Below are 21,796 nucleotides of genomic sequence, written 5' to 3' on the forward strand. Positions count from 1 at the left end.
TGTCACAGTTACAGGATCAATGGCATTTGGGACTCCTTTAGTCCTTCGTGAGTGCCCCCCTTAGGTGACAGGCCTGGCTTTCTGCATCTCCTTCTGGGCAGAACCCCACGGTTCAACCACACCGGGATAGGGTTTCTGGGCATCAATCATGTTAAAATGACAGGCCCAACTCAGTTTGGCAACTTTGATCCTTTTTACTTTAGGGACCTGTGACCAGGGAGGTGGTTAAAGTGACGAAAAAAACCCATCTTTTTAAAAACAAAGTAGTTATTTATTCATTCACCCAAAAGGTACAAAGCACACATAGCAAATGCTAAAAACAATCAAGGTCAACATGTATATTTCCATTTACGTAACCCTTAATCTTTCCTTATAAGCTTTCATACATTTCAGATAGCCCTGTACCTCCATGCCTGGGTTGTAAGAAGCAGACTGCTTGTTGCATTATTTTATTATCATTATTTATTATTTGTATTATCATAGTGCCTAGCAGTCCCACCCCCATTGTGCTATGTGCCGTACCAACAGAAAACAAAAAGACAGTCCCTGCCCCAAAGACCTTACAATTTAAGTATAAGATAAGAGACAAAAGATAGGGGAGTACAAGGAAACAATGAGACAATATTTGTCAGCATGACCATCGCTGGTGTCAGCACACCAACAGCATAACCATTGTCACATTTTTTGTAAGCCTCAGAGCATAGTAGTGTATTAAGGAGGGTTTTTGAAGAAGGAGAATGAGTTAGTTTTGGGGATGTTTATGGGGGATCCCAAGAATGAGGGCAGCATGAAAGAAAGCACCAAGGTGCTTGTTTGAAAATTTAGGTGAGTGATGGAGGCTGACATCATGGTCCAGTCAGAGGCTGGAGTTGACTTTTTGATACTGAATGAGAGATGATAGGGTGGGGATAGGTCATGAAGGGCCTTGAAAGTGAAGACAAGTAGCTTATGTTTGATACCTTAGGGAAGAGAGAGAGAGATAGTGAAGGGTTGTAAAGAGGGGTGACATGGTCAAAGCCACAGGCTAGGAGAATGATCTTTACAACCGCATTCTGAATAGATATCAGCAGGGCAAGACTGCATTTGTCAAGGTCAGAGAACGGGATATTGCAGTAACTGAAATGGGAGACGATGAGAGCTTGGACGAGAGTTTTAGCTGTGCGGATTGACAGGAAAGGCCCCATCGTACAGATGTGATGTTGAAAGAATCTGCAAGATTGAGGCATAGTCTGAATGTGAGGAGCTAGAGTCAAGAGTCAAGATGACACTCAGATTACAGGCCTGAATGACAGGTAGGGTGGTAGTGTTGTCCACAATGGCTGAGAAAGGAGGTTGTGACAGATATGGCTATTTCCTGCAATATCTTTAGAAGATCTTAATATATTAAATTTATGTATTGTTGTGGACAGGGATTATATATAATTCCATGGAAGAGGGAGACCATAGCCCGCTAAGAACACTGGGGAATAATTAGAAAAATTCACTCAGGTTGTAACACTTCCTATGAGGTCCCACCAGCTGGTAAGACTTGCACATACTGGTTCAAACTGCATTCTCCAGAGACCAACAGACAAAGCAAGGACTGTGCTTGCTCAGGGAGATTAGAGAAGCTACAGAAACAGCAAACCCAATAATAATGGGGGATTTCAGCTATCCCATATTCACTGGGAACATGGCACCTCAGAATGGGATGCATGCAGAGATAAAATTTCTAGACACCATTAATGACAGCTTCTTAGAGCAGCTAGTCCTGGAATCCACAAGGGAACAGAAAATTCTTGATTTAGTCCTAAGTGGCACACCGGATCTGGTCCAAGAGGTGAATATAGTTGAACCACTTGGTAATAGTGACCATAGTGTAATTAAATTTAACATCCTTGTTAAAGAAACTCAACACAGTAGCATGTAACTTCAACCAGCAAAAGATAGAAAAACTAACAGTAAAAAAGATTTTTAAGTACATCAGAAGCAGGAAGCCTGCTAAATAATCAGTGGGGTCACAGGACGATTGAGGTATGAAAAGGAGCACTCAAGGAAGACAAGGCCATTGCAGAAAATTCTTTGAATCAGTCTTCACTGGACAGAATGTGAGGGAGATTCCTGCACCTGAGCCATTCTTTTTAAGTGACAGATCTGAGGAACTATCTTGGATTGAGGTGTCAATACGGCAGGTTTTGGAACAAATTGATAAATTAAACAGTAATAAGTCACCAGACCAGACTGTATTCACGCAAGAATTCTCAAGGAACTCAAATATGATTGAAGAACTGGTATGTAACCTATCGCTTAACTCAGCCATTCTACCAGATGACTGGAGGTCTGTTACTGTGGTGCCAATTTTTTTAAAAGGATCTAGAGGCACTCCTGGCAATTACAGGTCAGTAAGCCTAACTTCAGTACCTGGAAAATTGGTTGACATTATTGTAAACAACAGAATTATCAGACAGAGATGAACATGATATGTTGGGGAAGAGTCAACAGAGGTTTTGCAAGGGAAAGTCATGCCTCACCAAACTATTAGAATTATTTGAGGAGGTGAACAAACATGGGGATAAGGGTGATTCATTGGATATAGTGTACTTGGACTTTCAGAAAGCCTTTGACAAGGTCCCTCACCAACAGCTCTTAAGTAAGGTAAGGAGTCATGGGATAAGAGGGAAGGTCCTCTCATAGATAAGTAACTGGTTAAAAGATAGGAAACAATGGATAGGAATAAACAGTCAGTTTTCACAGTGGAGAGAGGTAAATAGCAGGATTCCCCCAAAGATCTGTATTGTGCTGTCCAACATATTCATACATGATCTGAAAAAAGGGTGAACAGTGAGGTGGCAAAGTTTGCAGTCAATACAAAATTACTCAAGATAGTTAAGTCCAAAGCAGACATCAAAGAGTTACAAAGAGATCTCACAAAACTGTGTGACTGGGCAACAAAATGGCAGATGAAATTCAAATGTTGACAAATGCAAAGTAATGCACATTGGAAAACATAATCCCAAGTATTCATATAAAATGATGGGGTCTAAATTAGCTGTTACCACTCAAGAAACAAATCTCAGGGTCCTCGTGGATAGTTCTCTGCAAACATCTGCCTAATGTGTAGCAGCAGTGAAAAAAGCTAACAATGTTAGGAACCATTAGGAAAGTGATAGATAAGAAGACAATAAATATCATAATACCACACTATATATCCATGGTACCTTACACCTTGAATACTGTGTGCAGACTGGCTACACCATCTCAAAAAAAGATACATCAGAAATTTAAAAAGTACAAAGAAGGGCAAGAAAAATGATTAGAGGTATGGAATAGCTTCCATATTAGGAGAGATGAAAAAGACTGGGACTGTCTGCTTAGGAAAGAGATGACTGAGGGGGGATATGATAAATAAATAGATAGGGTATAGAGGTCTATAAAATCATGAATGGTGTGGAGAAAGTGAATAAGGAAGTGTTATTTATCCCTTCACATAACACATGAACCAGGGGTCACCCAATGAAATTAATAGGCAGCAGAGATCTACTTAAATCACAGAGAAATCAAATATTTTTCACTGGTTGGTCAGTGCATAAAAAGCAGATTTTGTGGATGTATTCATACAGTGGTATATTCCATGCCACCCTTACTTCAGCACTGCTGCTGGCAGAGATGCTGTCCGCAGAGTGGGGCACCTGGCCGGCAGCTGCCACTCTCTGGCTGCCCAGCTCGGAAAGCTCTCCACTTTGCCTTTGGAGCTGGGCGGCCAGAGAGCAGCAGCTGCTGGCCAGGCGCCCAGAAGGAGGATGGGGCATAAACTACTACAGACACAAAGAAGGGGGGAATGGTCAAATAAGTTTGAGAACCACTGCCCTAATGATTAGTATCCTCCTTTTGGTCCTAGGTTTAGCCTTGGGAAGAGTAAACCATTTTTAGCTTGGCTGGCACTAGTAGAGTGTATTCCCCCAAACAGATTCCTTATTGTTTGTGCAAGGACTCATCTATGTCATTGTTTTACCTCTCTTGCTTGGTTCCTTTGACGATCGCTTTTGATCTAATTCCAAAGCAAGTAGCCTATTGTAACAAACACACAGAAGCATGCACCATATTCATAAAAAATAATATAGATATTCTGCAGTTTGTCAGACACCCTCATTTGCATTAGCGCTATTTACAGCTTCAAAACTATGTGTATTTTTCTTTTTAAGGGGCTTTTTAGAAGCATCTAAAATGAAATAATAAAGATTGCAAAAGATTTTTAAATCCACCATTCTATTGCTGAGAAATTAAAAACCGCCAGGCTTTCTGCACGTCCCAATAATATTTGTACGGTCAGTAACCAAAGCAGGAAACAATTAACTGGCAAATCTTATTCCCAAAGATATGACGTGTGTGTTTGTACAGCACCTAGTTCGATGGAGCCCTGGTCCATGACTGGAGCTCCTAGGCACTAGAACAATACAAATCAATAATGATAATGTATAATGATGATACAATATACTGGCTCAGGGAAATTGGCCTTGGCTCCCCATCCCTAATGGTTGGCTCCAGAAAACATAAAGCCTGCTATTTGCTAATAAAAGTAGTTCTGTAGCCCGAAATGCTAGTGGCTTGTCCTTTTGGTGCTGAAGGGCCTATGTTTGAGCCCCATTGAAGACCGTGGTATCTGTATGCATGTGGCCATGTTTGTTATAAGGATAAACAAGGCAGAAATGTATGTTCTTTAAGAGACACTGGGGTGAAGAATCACTGTTAGGGAATTGCCAAAAATAAATAGTAAAAAATCCTTGATAGCCTGCTTTAGCATGCAAGAATGCAAGAGAGAGGGCAAGGAGGAAGCCTAATAGGACCAAAAAGAGAAATCCTTCACCCAAAGAACCTCATGGATGTGTTCGTATATGAATTGAGTAACTATGTGAAGGGGCCATAAAGATAGCAATAAAAGCAAAAATCAAGCTAAGCACCCAGACAGGGAAGCAGAAACTCATAAAAAGAAAATAATTAGAGAGGAACTGGAGGACTTTCAGAGAAAAGAAGGGACCAAGTCACTTTGAACTCACTTTATCCCACTCACTTTGAACTCAACGGGAGTTTTGCTACTGTCTTCAATAAGAGCAAAACTGGGCCCATAAATACCAACTAGAGAGCCAAAACCAACTCAGAGTTTTGAAAGTAGCCAGAAGTGATCACCAATGGCACAAACAAGGCTTTGCTGAAAACTGTCCAAAAAGCAGCAAGGAGGAAGAAGCAAGAGAAACCCAAAGCCTTATGGGAAGAAGCCAAACAGAAATGGGAAACAATGGAACAGAAAAGGAGATTAGGGATAGCACAGTGGGGCAAACTGTGCCCAGATTTAGGCTTTGTGCATCTTCAGTGAACTGAATGAAGTTGTACAAGGTCTACAACAAGGCAAACCCTATAGAGAAAAATAACACACATAGCAACATAGGAGAAAGTTATGCCATGCACCTCCAATAGGTGTCAATCATCAGATAGGCGTACATGAAAAGCAATGCAATCCATTTGGTGATATGAACAAGAGGTGTGTTAGGTGATGTGTGAGACTAGTGTGTGCGAGGCGAAGGAGAAATAGGTGTGGCAGTGCAAAAAACAGCATAATGTGCCCCCCATTCAAAAATTAATAAGTTTATCCCTGATAAGGAATCACTGGAATAAGCTGTACATAACTATTCTCCATGACCACTTAAATGTCACCACAGCAGATGTTGAATGAGCTGTACCAAGAGAATGAAAAATGACAAAGCCCAACTAAGGTTAGGGTTTTCTCATAGATGATGTCAGGGAACCCATTTAAAAACCAAGCCATATAACCCATTTGTATAATTTCAGTAACAAAGCCCCAGGAATTAGGAGCACTGCAATATGAGTGGACATTCAGCACAGAATCAGAACAAGTATCCCTAAGAACAAAAGATGGATCAGGCTGTTGCACTTGATCCTGCATCACTATCTCAGGCAAAGCTTAGAGTTTGAGAACTGCTAGAATAGAATATGGCCCAATGTTTTTAATTCCAAGTGAGACAGACAAGGTAGGTGATTGGATCACCTTCTGTTGGTGGAAGGGACAAGCTTTCGAGATTCACAGATCTTCTTCAGATCTAAGGAAGGTAACCAGAGAATAAATACAGGACAGATTGTTAAGTGTAGCGGATTCACACATGCTGTCGGAGATCACTTAAAATGAAGTGGGCAATTCAGGGTTAGCAGGCAATAGGGTATTTTACAAATTGTTGTAATGAGCCATAAAACCAATGTCTCTGTTAAGTCCCTAGTTTTTAGTGTCTAGCAGAGTTATGAATTTAAGCTCCCAGGCTCATCTTTGGAAGGTGTTGTGCAGGTTTCTGTTGAGGACAAGGACTGAGAGGTCAGATATGGATTGATCGCTCTGTGAAAAGTGTTCCCCCAGAGGTGATGTGCTGTATTTATCATTTATCATTTTTCCGTCTGAGTCCATTTCAAAGTGTAGTGATTGCCTAGTTTCACCCACATGTTAGGGCATTTAGAGCACTGGATGAGATACACCATATGTTGTGATAGGCATGTGTAGGACCTATGGATCTTGAAAGGTGTTTGTGGGAAGTATTGATTATCATAATAGTGGAGATATGTCTGCAGGTTTCGCAGAGGTTGGGGGTTTATTTGAAGGCCAATTGTCATTTGTCCAACTGTCATTCTGAACCCACTGCTGATAGCAGCTATCTTGCTAAGAAAGTACCATCATATAAGGCAGTGGCTGGTTGGAAGCTCAGTGGAAGAGACTGAGACAAGGTTCCATTCTGCTTTATTATTTGATGAACAATCATTGAAAGGACTTGACTACTTTAAAATTACACATTTGGGGTTGGATTTACTCTGGCTGACACAAGGAGGTGTCAGTTATACCTTTCTGTGCCAGCTGATTTTCTCTGCACTGTGGGAGGAAGGGTGATTCACATGAAAGAAAGGCCAGCAGTGTTGTTGCCTGGCTGTTCATAGGTTTACCACCCGGAGCGCCTGCTAACATTCCTCATAGCTGCTTTGTCTATGACCAGTCCCAGACAGTACTTCACACTGGGGTAGATACCCCCTCTGGTGAAGGAGAGATTGAAGCCACTTTCTGTTACCACAACCTCTTCCTGTGGCAATTTTTTTTATTGCCAGTTTCCTTAGTTCCACCAAGGCTAAATCTGGCCCTTTGTTTAAATACACAATGCATTATTTCAGGTGGCTGAAGTCTGATTTTGGTTCTTTAGTAAAATGTCTTTCAGTCTCTAAGTGAGAATTTAGGAAAAACCACTCCCACAATGCAATTTAAAATTATCCTGCAGAAATCTTTTTGACCGAGCTCAAAATCCAGCCTTCAGTATGTCCTGAGTTATGAGGTTGTCCAGACCTCTAATAGAGGAACAGGGGAATTTACACCAAAAGGCATAAACAAGTCAACAATTAAAAAAACACCATTTATCTCCTCCTCCTCCCCAACGTCTTGTTCCAAAGTTCATTGTGTTCCGTCACTGAAGCAAAGCACTGGAATATAAATTAAAGCCCTTTTGGGCCAAATCCTGAAGATGTTACTCACTTCTTACTCATTCCTTAGCCAGGCAAAGTGCCCAGTAAGTTTGGGGTTTTTTTCTTGCATAGAGTCTGAAAAATAAGGGAGGACTTCAGCCCTGAGCTATTTGTGAGGCAGAGGCCTGGTCTAGTGGGTTTGAGCAGAAAGCCAAAAAAGTACTAAGCTATAAGCCTGGCTCTGAAACCAATTCGTTCCATGTCCATGGGAGAGTAACTTCATCTCCCTTTCTCAGTTTCCTCATCTGAAAAATATATGTAAAACATTTTGCTTGTCTACACAGCGAGTTAGTGCATGGCAAGCCAAGGTGGGAACCTACAGCACACCAACTTGACATTCACTCACACCCCGTGTGGTCACAGCTCCAGAGTTGCCATGCACTATCATGCTGTGTAGACAAGCCCTTATTGACAATAAATAGCATCAGCTCAGCAGACATAAATATAAAATATAGGTTATTGGAGAACTTCATCTAAGCTTATTAAAACAAAAATCTGAAAGCAGACAAAAAAGTGTCAAGGCCACACACACTCTGGAGCTATGCAGGCTGTGGGCCCCAGGAACGGGAGGTTTGCCTACAGAGAAGCTCAGTAGCGCTGGCCACTTACAAACCGCACTGTGCCAAGGGCTAGGGAAGATCTGATTAAAGCAGCATTAGAAATGGTTAGGGCAGCCCCAGGAGAGGCAGGGCCGAGCCAGCTGGATGTTGCTTTGAGTCAGCATTTCTTCCAGACAACCTCCACCAGCCGGGCTATTACAGAACCCCAACTGGATCTTAAAGATGCCATCCCACAGGAGAACCCTGCATCCAGGGTGAGCACCCTCCATTTCCAGCTCAGGTGGGTGAATCTGACCCAGGAATCTTTTCCTAAAATTATATTGCACAGCCATATTGTTATGTATTTTCTTGTATTCCACACTCTTGCCGTTTAACGTTCCATCTATCTCCTATTTTTAGTTTTCAGAGAAGATGAACGCAAAGTGTAAAAGCTGGATTTTGGCTGGGAATGCTCCTAAACATTGTAGCATTCACAGTAGGGTTTGTTTTCGTTCATAAAAAGTTAGGGATCATTTGGATTCACATGCAGGTTCAGATTTCAAACATGCCTGTACTGTAATCTGTGGGTATTTTGATCTAGGTCTTTAGTTCAGGGCTATCACTAGTTTTCTAGCTTCTGATCATTAGAAAATTCCATTGCTGCAATTTTGCCGTACTCGGAGCTACTGACTGTACAGTGACCTTGTCTTGTCAGTGTCCACCACTGTTTAAAGTTCTTTTGGGCTCCTGCTGGGGACTTCGTTTCTCTCCAAGTTTTCCTTCTCCGCAGGAGATTCTTCCTGGTTTTAAAGAGTTTTAAACATCCATCATGAATAATCTGTGACATTTCCAAGAAAAGCCTGCCTGCTTCTGACTTCCACGCACACAAAAAACACACAGTGCTCAAGCCTGGAAACTGAAGGGCCAAACAGAAATTAACTGTCAACCTTTTGAACTGCACTAATTCTGAAATGAGAGGGAGTCAGTGATCTGTTCAAAGAATCCCTGGTTAAAAAATCAGTATTTCAATATATAGATTGGACAATAATTCCTTTTAAAAACGTTATTAAATATTTGCTCATACTTAGACATACAGGGCCAGAGCCTCAGCTGGTGTAAATCAGCATAGCTCAGTTGTAATCAAAATTATACCAATTTACACCAGCTGACAATCTGACTCAATTTATTCTTAGGCAAAATCATATTCTCCAGTTTGTATTTCTTGGAAAAGTTCTCAACTGTGGTAGATCTCTACATATTTAGACACTGCCCCTAGCAAAGAATTCTAAACATTTCAGCCTCCAGTTCAAAACTTCCCTCCTTATTCCACAGATTTTAATGGCAGAAGGGATCATCATGGTTACCTAGTCTGACTTCCTGCATAACACAGGCTATACAAGTTCACACAGTAATTTCTGAATCAAAGCCATAACTGCTGGTTGGGCTACTGCAGCATGTCTTGTAGAAAAACATCCAGTCATGGTTTAAAGACTTTAAGTGCTGGAGAATAATTTTCACTTCTGCCACCACGGCTTCTTCAGGATTCAGACTCAAACCCACCGAGGCTATAAGCAAGATACAATCTGCTAAGTTAGGCAGTCCTTCACAGACTTACTCCCATTGCATCATAGACTTTGCCTCTCTGGGCCTCTCCCAGGCTCCTCTGCTTATCCAATTTGGCCTCCTTTCTTTCTCTTCAGCTCTGGTCAGTTTCACCACTACCAATCCTAGAGCCTTCTCCTCTGCAGTTCATGCTGTGTAGAACAGCCATGTTATATTTCTTTACCTCATTGGCTCTCCATCTAATTTCAGTACTCTTGTTTTTCCTCCCTTAATATCTCTCTTCCTTTCTGTTGTATTTCTAGCTGTATAATGTTTACAGATAACTCCATAAACCTTGATGGATGCAGTTTATATGCAAATGCCATTCCATATTATTATTATTTATTTGTATTATCATAGCACTTAGGAGCCCCAGTCATTTACCAGGACTCCATTGTGCTAGGTCTGTACAAACAAAGAACAAAAAGACAGTCCCTACCCCAAAGAGCTAACAATCTAAGTGTAAGACAAGAGACAATAGATGGATACAGACAGATGGGAGATTACAAGGAAACAATGAGACAGTATTGGTCATCATGACCGCCAGTGGTCTCAGCAAAGCAGCCGCCTCATCATTATCCAGTTTTTGTAGACATCACAGCAAAGTAGAGGTGCTGGCTTGGGTGGGGATAGACTGTGATGGGCCTTGAATGTGAAGATAAGTATAAGGACCTGATGTTTCATTTCTTATTGAAGCTAAATCGCACCTGGAGCTGCAGCTAGCGAGAGATGTCAAGAGTAACAAGAAGGGTTTCTTCAGGTATGTTGGCAACAAGAAGAAAGCCAAGGAAAGTGTGGGCCCCTTAATGAATGAGGGAGGCAACCTAGTGACAGAGGATGTGGAAAAAGCTAATGTACTCAATGCTTTTTTTGCCTCTGTCTTCACTAACAAGGTCAGCTCCCAGACTGCTGCGCTGGGCATCACAACATGGGGAATAGATGGCCAGCCCTCTGTGGAGAAAGAGGTGGTTAGGGACTATTTAGAAAAGCTGGATGTGCACAAGTCCATGGGGCTGGACGAGTTGCATCCGAGAGTGCTAAAGGAATTGGCAGCTGTGATTGCAGAGCCATTGGCCATTCTCTTTGAAAACTCGTGGCAAACGGGGGAAGTCCCGGATGACTGGAAAAAGGCTAATGTAGTGCCAATCTTTAAAAAAGAGAAGGAGGAGGATCCTGGGAACTACAGGCCAGTCAGCCTCACCTCAGTCCCCAGAAAAATCATGGAGCAGGTCCTCAAAGAATCAATCCTGAAGCACTTAGAGGAGAGGAAAGTGATCAGGAACAGTCAGCATGGATTCACCAAGGGAAGGTCATGCCTGACTAATCTAATCGCCTTCTATGATGAGATTACTGGTTCTGTGGATGAAGGGAAAGCAGTGGATGTATTGTTTCTTGACTTTAGCAAAGCTTTTGACATGGTCTCCCACAGTATTCTTGCCAGCAAGTTAAAGAAGTATGGGCTGGATGAATGTACTATAAGGTGGGTAGAAACCTGGCTAGATTGTCGGGCTCAACGGGTAGTGATCAATGGCTCCATGTCTAGTTGGCAGCCGGTGTCAAGTGGAGTGCCTTAGGGGGTCGGTCCTGGGGCCGGTTTTGTTCAAAATCTTCATAAATGATCTGAAGGATGGTGTGGATTGCACTCTCAGCAAATTTGCGGATGATACTAAACTGGGAGGAGTGGTAGATACACTGGAGGGCAGGGATAGGAAACAGAGGGACCTAGACAAATTGGAGGATTGAGCCAAAAGAAATCTGATGAGGTTCAATAAGGATAAGTGCAGTGTCCTGCACTTAGGATGGAAGAACCCAATGCACCGCTACAGACTGGGGACCGAATGGCTAGGCAGCAGTTCTGCGGAAAAGGACCTAGGGGTGACAGTGGACGAGAAGCTGGATATGAGTCAGCAGTGTGCCCTTGTTGCCAAGAAGGCCAAGAAGGCATTTTGGGATGTATAAGTAGGGGCATAGCGAGCAGATTGAGGGACGTGATCGTCCCCCTCTATTCGACATTGGTGAGGCCTCATCTGGAGTACTGTGTCCACTTTTGGGCCCCACTCTACAAGAAGGATGTGGAAAAATTGGAGGGAGTCCAGCGAAGGGCAACAAAAATGATTAGGGGTCTGGAACACATGACTTATGAGGAGAGGCTGAGGGAACTGGGATTGTTTAGTCTGCAGAAGAGAAGAATGAGGGGGGATTTGATAGCTGCTTTCAACTACCTGAGAGGTGGTTCCAGAGAGGATGGTTCTAGACTATTCTCAGTGGTAGTAGAGGACAGGACAAGGAGTAATGGTCTCAAGTTGCAGTGGGGAAGGTTTAGGATGGATATTAGGAAAAACTTTTTCACTAGGAGGGTGGTGAAACACTGGAATGCATTACCTAGGGAGGTGGTAGAATCTCCTTCCTTAGAAGTTTTTACGGTCAGGCTTGACAAAGCCCTGGCTGGGATGATTTAATTGGGGATTGGTCCTGCTTTCAGCAGGGGGTTGGACTAGATGACCTCCTGAGGTCCCTTCCAACCCTGATATTCTATGATTCTATGATAAACTCTGATATATATCATCAGCAACACACACACACAAAAAGTGTAATGAACTGTAAAATGGGTAAGTGAAAAATCATATCTTTACAGTATAAATACATAGTACTATGTATCAATAACTGCAGAACACGAGTCTCAAATTAGAGTAACTTTTTGGCTGTAAAAGAATGGATATCATCACTTCTTTCTCCGTCATGGTAAATTACTCTGGTCACGACTTTAGCATATTTTCAGGGCAGTGTGTTTCAGAGGATAGAAGACAGGACCGGGAGTCAGGACACTTGAGTTTTATTCCCATTTTTCTCACAGACGGCCTGTGTTAATAACTGGGGCAAGCCAGTTCTTTTCTAGGTACCAGAGTTTCCCCATCTGTAAAGTGGGGAGAATATTGCTTACAAACCTTTGAAAAACAGTTTGAGATCTTGGGAAGAAAAACACTGCATAAATGCTAAGCATTATTATTTTAGTTTCTAATTCAGGAAAGCATTTTAATATGTGCTTAACTCCCATTGAATCAATGGAACTTTAAGATATGCATAAAGTTAAGCATGCGCTGAAGTGCCCTTTCTGAAGAGGTATGTTGTCCTGAATCCTGCAATTACGCATTTTTAAACAAATAATTTTACAAATGTATTGACAAAAGTAGAGATAAGGTGAGAAAAGTGGTATATTAGCAATTCTCAGTGTATTGAACTGTCACAGTCTGGGTTTTATTCTAATGAATAGAAGTGAAGTGCTCTTCAAAGATCCTTGGACAATGTGGAGTTTGAAGCAGCTGAACATTGTCATCAGAAAATCAAACTCTGCTCTCAGAGCCAGAGCTCTTCCCCCAGGCTCTCCTCTCCCCCTCCCCCCATATTTGTATATAGTCAGAGAGGAGAGTCAGGCTTAGTTTGTTCATAAACTCCAGTTCCTGGGCGGACCCCACACACAGCTGGATTTGAAACAGCTGGATCCGCCTTCCCTGCAAGTTTAGCCAGGAGCCTCACAAGCCTGGGAGCTTTGGGTTGGGAGCAAAATAATCACAGACTGGCTGCACTGGTGGAGGATGAATTGATCAAAACTGTGAAGCTGGGTTTCCAGTTGCTGGCAGGATACAGAAAATGGGTTACTGGAAGAGGCTGGGTCTGATTTCTCTACTGCTGCTGTCCTTCTGTGAGTAGAAAAATGTTTCTGGTAGGCAATGTTAAGCAGCATATTCATAGAGTTCATTTATTTTGTCCTTCCTCCAGCAGACAGATAATCATTGATTTCTACCCTAATGACCATTAGCTAGAGGGTTTGAAATAGCTGAGATTTTAGTACAATACTCAAGCAGTAATGCTGGCTTGGAAATCAGCAATAAATTCTCTTCTAACAAATGGTAAACATTAGATTTGGATGTAAGTTTCTGCATGCACTTCTGAGCTGCTCAGAGATGTCAGTGTTTACAGTGCAAAAATATATATATAGGTCAATGTTACTTCTTGGAAGGTTTTATTTTATTTGAGCACAATAAAAGCAACCGAGATGTACAGCTGAATGATTTGACTTCAGCTGTGTCCAGATGCGGAGATGTTTGCAGCATAGATTTTTTTTTTTGTAATCAGCCCCAGTTTTATGTGCAGGATTAATCAAACTATTAAAGAAAGGGGGTGGGGAGACTCTGCAGCAACATCTGGTTATTCAGCAAACCATTCCAGCACTTATGTAAAGATTTCTTTGTAATAATACTCTGGTTGGGTTTCTATACCACTCTTAATACTGCAGATAAACTCCCTACACCAGGATTTGAAAATGTACCTCTTATGCTCTAAATTCTCTTGTTTAAATCTTAATGATAGCTTCACGATGAGGAATAGATCTGTATATAAATGGGTGTTATATACACATCCAGTAAGTATGTATACATGTCTCTTTGTATATGCAGCACCTATACGTATGTATACATACACATCTATATATAGTGTATATTTATAGATTTGTGCAAACACTGGAACTTTCTTATGGTGAAATCTTTTTTAAACACAGGTTACTTTTGCTCAATATATAAATTTCACTGACTGGAATTGCTCTTATCTCAATGCAGTGAAGCACTGGGATTTTTATTTCACTTTGTTCACATCCAAGTGAAGTGGTTGTGGGGATCTATCTCCAAATTCACTTTTAGTGGGTCCCAATGTCTACAGAAAAGGGAATGAAATATGATAGAGAGATAATGTGTGTGTGTTCAAATATGACATCATTGCAACTAATGAATCATAGAGAGCCAAACCAGGGATTTGAGTATATATAGTTAGAGTAAGATTTTCAAAGAGTTGCACAAAATTTTACTTGTGATACTAACAATAAGCTGGCAGATAAAACCCTAACTATTGCTATAACGTAGGGGGGACACGATGTTACATTGGAAAGTGACTATGAAAATAAACCAAATTTTTAGCAGAATTAACTGAAGTACTACAAGGTAGTATTTTAATCACAGTATTGAATTATTGTTGGTAAGAAAGGAAACCTCTAATTATCCTTGAGAAATGCCCAATTTTAAAGTTATTTAATTCATGGTTTTCCTCATAAAAGACAAATTTTTAATCTGAAAAGAGTCAAACCAAAAGATATTGCCATTACTAAACTAATCTGAAAGGTTAAATGACTGATATGTCAACAAAGTTAATGTTATTCAATTAATTTTGAGTGTTTAAATATATAATGTCTCAGGGAGGAAAAAGCCAGAATCTCTTTTACTGGATTTAGTTCAACAATGCTATTTTTAAAGTGCTACCTCCTGTTCTCTGATGCATGCAGTTAAGATCAGCTGTACAGTAATGCTGAGATTTTTTAAAGAGTTTAAGGAAATTAGTGCCCAAATCCCATTGTTGTTAATCGGAATCAGGCACCTAACACCCTTAGACTCCTTTGAAATTCCCAGCCCAAATTACCAAATGTTTTAAAATAAGTATTTGATCACCCGTAAAGCGACAAATTCCCCAAACCATGTTGATTAATTGTAAAAGGGGATCTGGATTAACTGTTTAGTGGCAACTGGAAATTAACTCCTCTCAGCATAAATGGCACATCCTTAATCATATAATAAAGAAAATGGGCTGGATTCCATCTCAATTACCAGCGTAATCCCATGAATTTCAGTCTTTATCATCACAAAATAACAGAAATGCAGGGCTGGAAGGGGCATCAAGAGGTTATGTAGTCCACTTTAGGGACATTACTATGGATTTACACTGGTGCTGTAGAGAACCATATTTGGTGCATTATCAGCTTCTAACAGTCTTTTCCATATTACTTTCATCAGTCACTAGATAATGTAACTGAATATTTTCATCTGTATGTGATGAAAGCAAGGATTGTAGTTTGATGTACAGTTATGAATGTAATAGAGGATTTCCATAATTCTCACTAGTAAATTATATAAAGATACACAAGATTCTGCTCAAAATTTTATCCTTAATATTTTTTCCTTGTTGTGGCTGCTTTTTGAAGAGCATTAAAGCTGAACGTGAAGACAGGAAACTTCTCGGTGGCGTCCCAGCAAAATTTGATACTTGACTACATTATTAACTTACGGAACTCCAGTTCTGGAAAGCTAGGAATCCTTTTGCACATGGAGTGCGGGTTGTGCCCAGTTGTGGAATCCAGATTTTTAAAGGAATATTGACGGAACATTGAAGGGTTCAGAAAAGAGTTACAAGAATGATTCAAGGTCTGAAGAACCTGCCTTACAGTGAGAGGCTAAAGAAGATCCATCTATTTAGTTTATCCAAGAGACAGTTAAGAGGTGACTTAATCAGTCTGTAACGGAGAGAAAATTTCTGATAGTAGAGGGCTCTTTAATCCAGCAGAAAGCCATAATGAGATCCACTTGCTAGAAACTGAAACTAGACAAATTCAAAGCGAAATAAAGTGCAGATTTTTTAAAGTGAGGGTAATTACCCATTGGAACAACATGAATAGTAAGATTGGATCTCTTTCTAAACTGGGAGGAGAGGTAGATACGCTGGAGGGTAGGGATAGGAGTTCAACAAGGACAAGTGCGGAGTCCTGCACTTAGGACAGAAGAATCCCATGCACTGCTACAGACTAGGGACCGAATGGCTAGGCAGCAGTTCTGCAGAAAAGGACCTAGGGGTTACAGTGGACAAGAAGCTGGATATGAGTCAACAGTGTGTCCTTGTTGCCAAGAAGGCCAATGGCATTTTGGGATGTATAAGTAGGGGCATTGCCAGCAGATTTAGGGACGTGATCATCCCCCTCTATTCGACATTGGTGAGGCCTCATCTGGAGTACTGTGTCCAGTTTTGGGCCCCACACTACAAGAAGGATGTGAAAAAATTGGAAAGCATCCAGCAGAGAGCAACAAAAATAATTAGGGGACTGGAACACATGACTTATGGGGAGAGGCTGAGGGAACTGGATTTGTTTAGTCTGCGGAAGAGAAGAATGAGGGGTATTTGATAGCTGTTTTCAACTACCTGAAAGGGGGTTCCAAAGAGGATGGATCTAGACTGTTCTCAGTGGTAGCAGATGACAGAACAAGGAGTAATGGTCTCAAGTTGCAGTGGGGAACGTTTAGGTTGGATATTAGGAAGAACTTTTTCACTAGAAGGGTGGTGAAGCACTGGAATGTGTTACCTAGGGAGGTGGTGGAATCTGCTTCCTTGGAGGTTTTTAAGGTCAGGCTTGACAAAGCCCTGGCTGGGATGATTTAGTTGGGGATTGGTCCTGCTTTGAGCAGGGGGTGGGACTAGATGACCTCCTGAGGTCTCTTCCAACCCTGATATTCTATGATTCTACAAAGATATGCTCTAGCTCAACCAAAAGTTATGGGCTTGCTGCAGGAATTACTGGGTGAAATTCTAATGCTTGTGTTATACAGGAGGTCAGAATAGTTTATCATAATGGTTCCTTCTGGTCTTAAAATCTATGAATATGTTCTTGGAAATATGTAACTGATGTCGTGACATCTGTCTGCATTTGCAACGGGGCATCTGAGCACCCAAGGAGTGAATCAAGCTCAGGAAGTCCAGCAGGGGATGTGAGCCTCACCAAGAGAAAGCCAAGCTGAGCTAATAGGTGTACTTGGATCTCACCTACCTCAAAGTGAGCCCAAGGATTCTAGAGGGTGTGCATGATCATTCTTGGAATATCTGCACAATATATAGTGAATGCTGTCTCATGTGGGCAGAGCTTATTTTGTGTCTGGAGCTCAGAAAAGTATCTCCCCCCCCCCTCGGTTGAACTCCAGGGTAATATTTTGGATGGCCTTTGCTACAAACAACACCCAGCATAATTCACAATTCTGCCGCCTAGATTCTAAAAACAGCTTGTTGCTAATACTGGGTCAGCTCAGTTTTTTAAATGGACTCACATCATTTGCTTGTGTCACATAAGACTCAGCATAAGAGCCTATACTTTATCAGTAAACCCTCCTGAGAAAGGACTGATTCCAATGGAAGTCACTGATGCTCAGCAGTTCTGTGCAGTAAATAATCAGGTTATTGTCATCCTTGCAATCAGTGACTCTCAATATTGTTGTCTCATGTGATAGTGACTTTCATGGTCCTTTCCTCTCCTGCTTAGCCCCATTTCTGTAGAGTACCCTTTCTACAAGGGTCACAGATGTATATTTTTCTTTTCCTTAACTCAGCTTTCTCATATTAATTCCCAGTATAGGCCACAGTGCATTAGTGTAATATTTTTGTTCATTTTAATTTTGTGTTCCCTTGATTTTAGTAATTTAGAGCCACATTGACCCTTAAATAGGAATAATCCATACAAGGGAGAGGAAACTCCCCGGGCCTAATTCTATTCTCACTTAAACTAGTGTAAAACTGGCATAACTCTACTGACTGCACTGATATCTACCCGCGCCTGCTGACAGCCTGAAATAATAGCTCTGAGAGACAGATGGACTGCACCTAACCATCCCAATGGGGTGTTAACTCTGAAGCCTAACAGCAGCATAAATGTCAACATTTCAAACTATTTCACTGATGATCAAAGTGTAAGGACTCCACTCACTTGGCTCCAAGTAAGGGCACTGTCATCTGAGTAGCTGTCATCAGGGTTTTAGCAACAGTCATGGGGCTACTGGAACCTTGAGAAGGGGGCTTCTAGAAGGATGTTGGGTACCAGATTAAAGAATGTGTGGCATCTCTAGCGGGCAAAGCAGTTGGTACATCCTGAGTGCACCCTCTAGTCCCCTCCCACAGAACTTCATTTGCAGGGAAACCCAGAGTACCCCATTTACACTAATGGGAGTGACCTGATTTGTTAATAAGATGCACACATGGACTTTGTACAAACTCACAAGAGGTAAGAATCTGAAAATAGATTACTGTAAAAAAAAGGCTGACTGCCTTTACTGCATTAGGTAATTGTAGGCTAACATTATAACCCCTAAGATCCAAACTCCCCCCCCCCGCAACAGATCTCCCTTATGCAAAACTAAATTCAACGCACATTATGGGTTAGCTAAGAATGCTGACTAGTCAATGGCAAGAAAACATTCAGTCATAAGTGCTCAAAATTCCTCTGTTTCTAGGTGGGGATAAGAGACTCCAGTAATGGGGCAGGATACAAGATGCACAACGTTCTCTCGGGAACTCCTGCCTCTCTGTATGAGGGTGAGGTGGGAGAGCCCACCCTAAACTGTAGCAGGAGGCTACCTAGATCCACTTGTGGTGAGTCTCTCCTCCCTTGGTCTCTGAAGTTCTCACAAGCTGTAAACAGGGATCTTCGGTTCATTGTGGCAGCAGCAAGGACTGGTACTTGCAGAGAATAAGCCAGGAGCTCTGGCTATGCCTACAGTGCTCCCATGTGATTCTCCCAACTTTGGGGCTGTTTATCCTCAGCCTTTCAGACTTCCTCCCTTTGGGTAAATGGTCACATTTGCAAGGGTAGCTGAATTTATGACCCCTCTTCTGGTCTCTTGAGTGCGTCCTGTCAGGTCTCAGACCTTGGGCCTTTACCTCTCTTGGGATATAATCCTACAATTCTCCCATTCGTAGACTGTCCCTAGGCTACAGTACTTTATGGATTAGCTGTGCTTACCTAGAAAGACTAACTGGGTTTGGGCACCAGAGGTTCTTTGCTTCAGGAGTCTGGATTACAGTGACCCAAAACAGCCCTCCTATAACAAAGTGTTGCTTAATCTTAACAATAAGGCCAAAACCTGGCATAAGAGAAGATTTATTAAACAAAAAGGGTCTACAAGCATGTCTATCTTGCTCCAGACCCCTAACTTCTGGGAGACTAGGTTTCATTCTGTTCCTCTTAACTCTCCTTCCCCTCTCCTTGAGGCACTGTCTTTTAAAATCCAGCCAAAACCCTTTGTTTTCAATTTAACAGGCCCTTTTTATTCTACTGCCCAAAAAACAATCTGGTGACCTCAGAAGGGTGGTGGTGGTGATGGACTTTCAGAGTAAAGGCGCTTGCATTGTACCTCAAGTGTCGGGAGCTGTATGGCTAGCTGAAGCCATTGTTCCCTTTCCTGCTTATATGCAGCCAGCCTCTTCTTGAACGAACCCCACATATTCATGCGGTAAACACTCTTACAACAAGCAGCCAAACATATAGAATATAGAGTATTCATAAATTACCACAGGCAGCTCCAAAGCTGTCACAGAAACATCCCTAGTATTTGTTCTGAGATCTCTGGTGACCTATCCCAGGCTCCTCAGGCTGCTTTCCGAAGAGGAGGGGCTCTTGTTTCTATGGCAGTTGGAGTCAAAACCAGTGTTCCAGGAAGGCTTTGGAGACCATTTCTGCCCTGGATTCACTGTTGCAAGTTTACATGGCAACTCTTTCCCACAGCTCTGCAGGAAAACACTACTAGGCTGCACAGACACCCGAAACACACGCAAGACAGGAGAGGGATGATCATATTGCGAAGACTAGCCCAATCTACTCCCGATGGCATCTCATTTTGATGCCATACATGAGTGGGTTGTAGGTGGAGCTTAGGAGAGGAGACACTTTCCTTTGTAAAACAGGTTGAGACCTACATCTCTGAATTAGCATTATAATACCTTAATATATTTAGTAGTAGTAGTATTCCCGGCCTTAGCATGACCTCTAAATGTATCCATTTGTATTGGCCCACTTCGACCACTACTTTGAAAAGAGTAGATGGGGAGATATTCTATGCATGGTAAGGCACAAAATAAGGCAACAAAGGGATTCAAATGGTTATTCCTGGATTTTTTTTTAAAAAGATGGGAGATCAAAACAGAACCAACCCACATTTTACCAGTGAAGGGGAGGCAGTATTGTTTGAAAGGAGGCATGGGTACCCAGGTGGGTAGTTGGTGCACATTTCTCATTTAAATACTTCTGCTGTGAGGTATGGGGGGGCGGGAATGTTTTGTTTCTGGCACAGGTGAATTTGTTTTCACTTTTTGCAAAGGGAAGTGTTGCTCTTATGAGGATTTGACTTTATTTATTTTTGCTATTACATTAATAGCCAGAAATGCCCAAGAGCAAATTAGCACTATCAAAACTTTCACTGATTCCCCCTTCAATCTGATAATGGATTAAAGGACCAATCAATGGTTTCTGCCCATAGTTAGCTTTGTGTCCATGGGGGAGAAAAATATTTGATTCTTTGGGCAGCTTCTGCCTCCTTGTAAAGGAAACCTGACACAGACGTTATGAAAAGGCTGAATGAGAGCTGGATTAAAACAACAGCTCTTAGGTAAGCAAATAAAAGGAATAAGGAACCTATTCAACCCTTCAGAAGGCTGAGAACAATCTTGAAGATGCATGGCCAGATTCATGGGTCCAACCAGGTTATGATTGGCTCAGGAATAAATAGGGACAGGGGCACATGGTTCTAACTCATCTTTATATCCCCTTCTCTGCCCCCTCCCCATCATACTGGGATGAGACAGACTGTTTTAGCCCTTGGTATAACTTAAAGCAGCCTCAGGGCTGCTCTAAATTACCCTGACAGTAATGGTTCCCTAGAGCTGTTCCAACTGGCCCAGGATTGCTTGAGTGCAATTTGCTCTGTTCACTATCCCTTATGCCTGCAGAATTCCCCCTAATTGTGGGGCAGGGAGCAGGTGGTATACTACTGATTATGTTAGCTTTATGCCACGCAGGAATTTCCCCTGCCTTTCCAGCTATTTTATGCTGCCTGAGCAGGGCAACACAACCAGAAGGAGGAACAGGGATCTAGATTTGAAGCAGGATGGTCACAACTAAAGCGGTTTGGAAAATGTTTTTATTATTTTCTGTGAAAAAGTTTGAAAAAAAATGAAGTTTTTCATTTTTGTAGAAATTTTGTTATGGAATTTCTCAGATTTACATAAAAATAAAAATCAAACCCCAAAGTTTTAAGATTTTGGACACCCAAAAACTGGAAAAAAATATCGTTGTCAAAATTTCCATTTAATACAAAAGTCATTCTTTTGTTTAAAAATGTTCAGCCAATTCTAGTTACAACACATGTCAATTTTATCAGTTCCTTATCAAAGTCCATAATGTATTTACTCCTCAGATTCACTGATCATGAAATGAGCAATCACTGGCTTAAAAAAATTTTTTTAAAGGGGACTCTTGAAGTGTTCCT

The 21,796-nt window shown here is 41.6% G+C and overlaps 2 protein-coding genes across 4 annotated transcripts in view; one reads left to right on the plus strand and one right to left on the minus strand.

Annotated features, from left to right (window-relative positions):
* The window catches only part of SNX4 (sorting nexin 4), an 83,947-nt gene that overhangs the window by 60,575 nt on the left and 1,576 nt on the right, over positions 1-21,796 (minus strand). The window lies entirely within an intron of this gene.
* LOC140895462 (TGF-beta receptor type-2) overlaps positions 12,146-21,796 on the plus strand; it is an 84,923-nt gene continuing 75,272 nt past the window's right edge. For 2 of the 3 annotated variants that reach the window (XM_073305185.2, XM_073305186.2), the window contains exon 1: positions 12,146-13,383. In XM_073305185.2, the coding sequence (XP_073161286.1) occupies positions 13,332-13,383 (52 nt within the window). In that variant the 5' untranslated portion in view covers positions 12,146-13,331. The remainder of the gene's footprint in view (positions 13,384-21,796) is intronic. The other variant, XM_073305187.2, reaches the window with a different exon arrangement.

The sequence above is a fragment of the Lepidochelys kempii genome, chromosome 11, assembly GCF_965140285.1.
Source record: "Lepidochelys kempii isolate rLepKem1 chromosome 11, rLepKem1.hap1, whole genome shotgun sequence".
In the NCBI taxonomy this organism is placed as follows: domain Eukaryota; kingdom Metazoa; phylum Chordata; order Testudines; family Cheloniidae; genus Lepidochelys; species Lepidochelys kempii.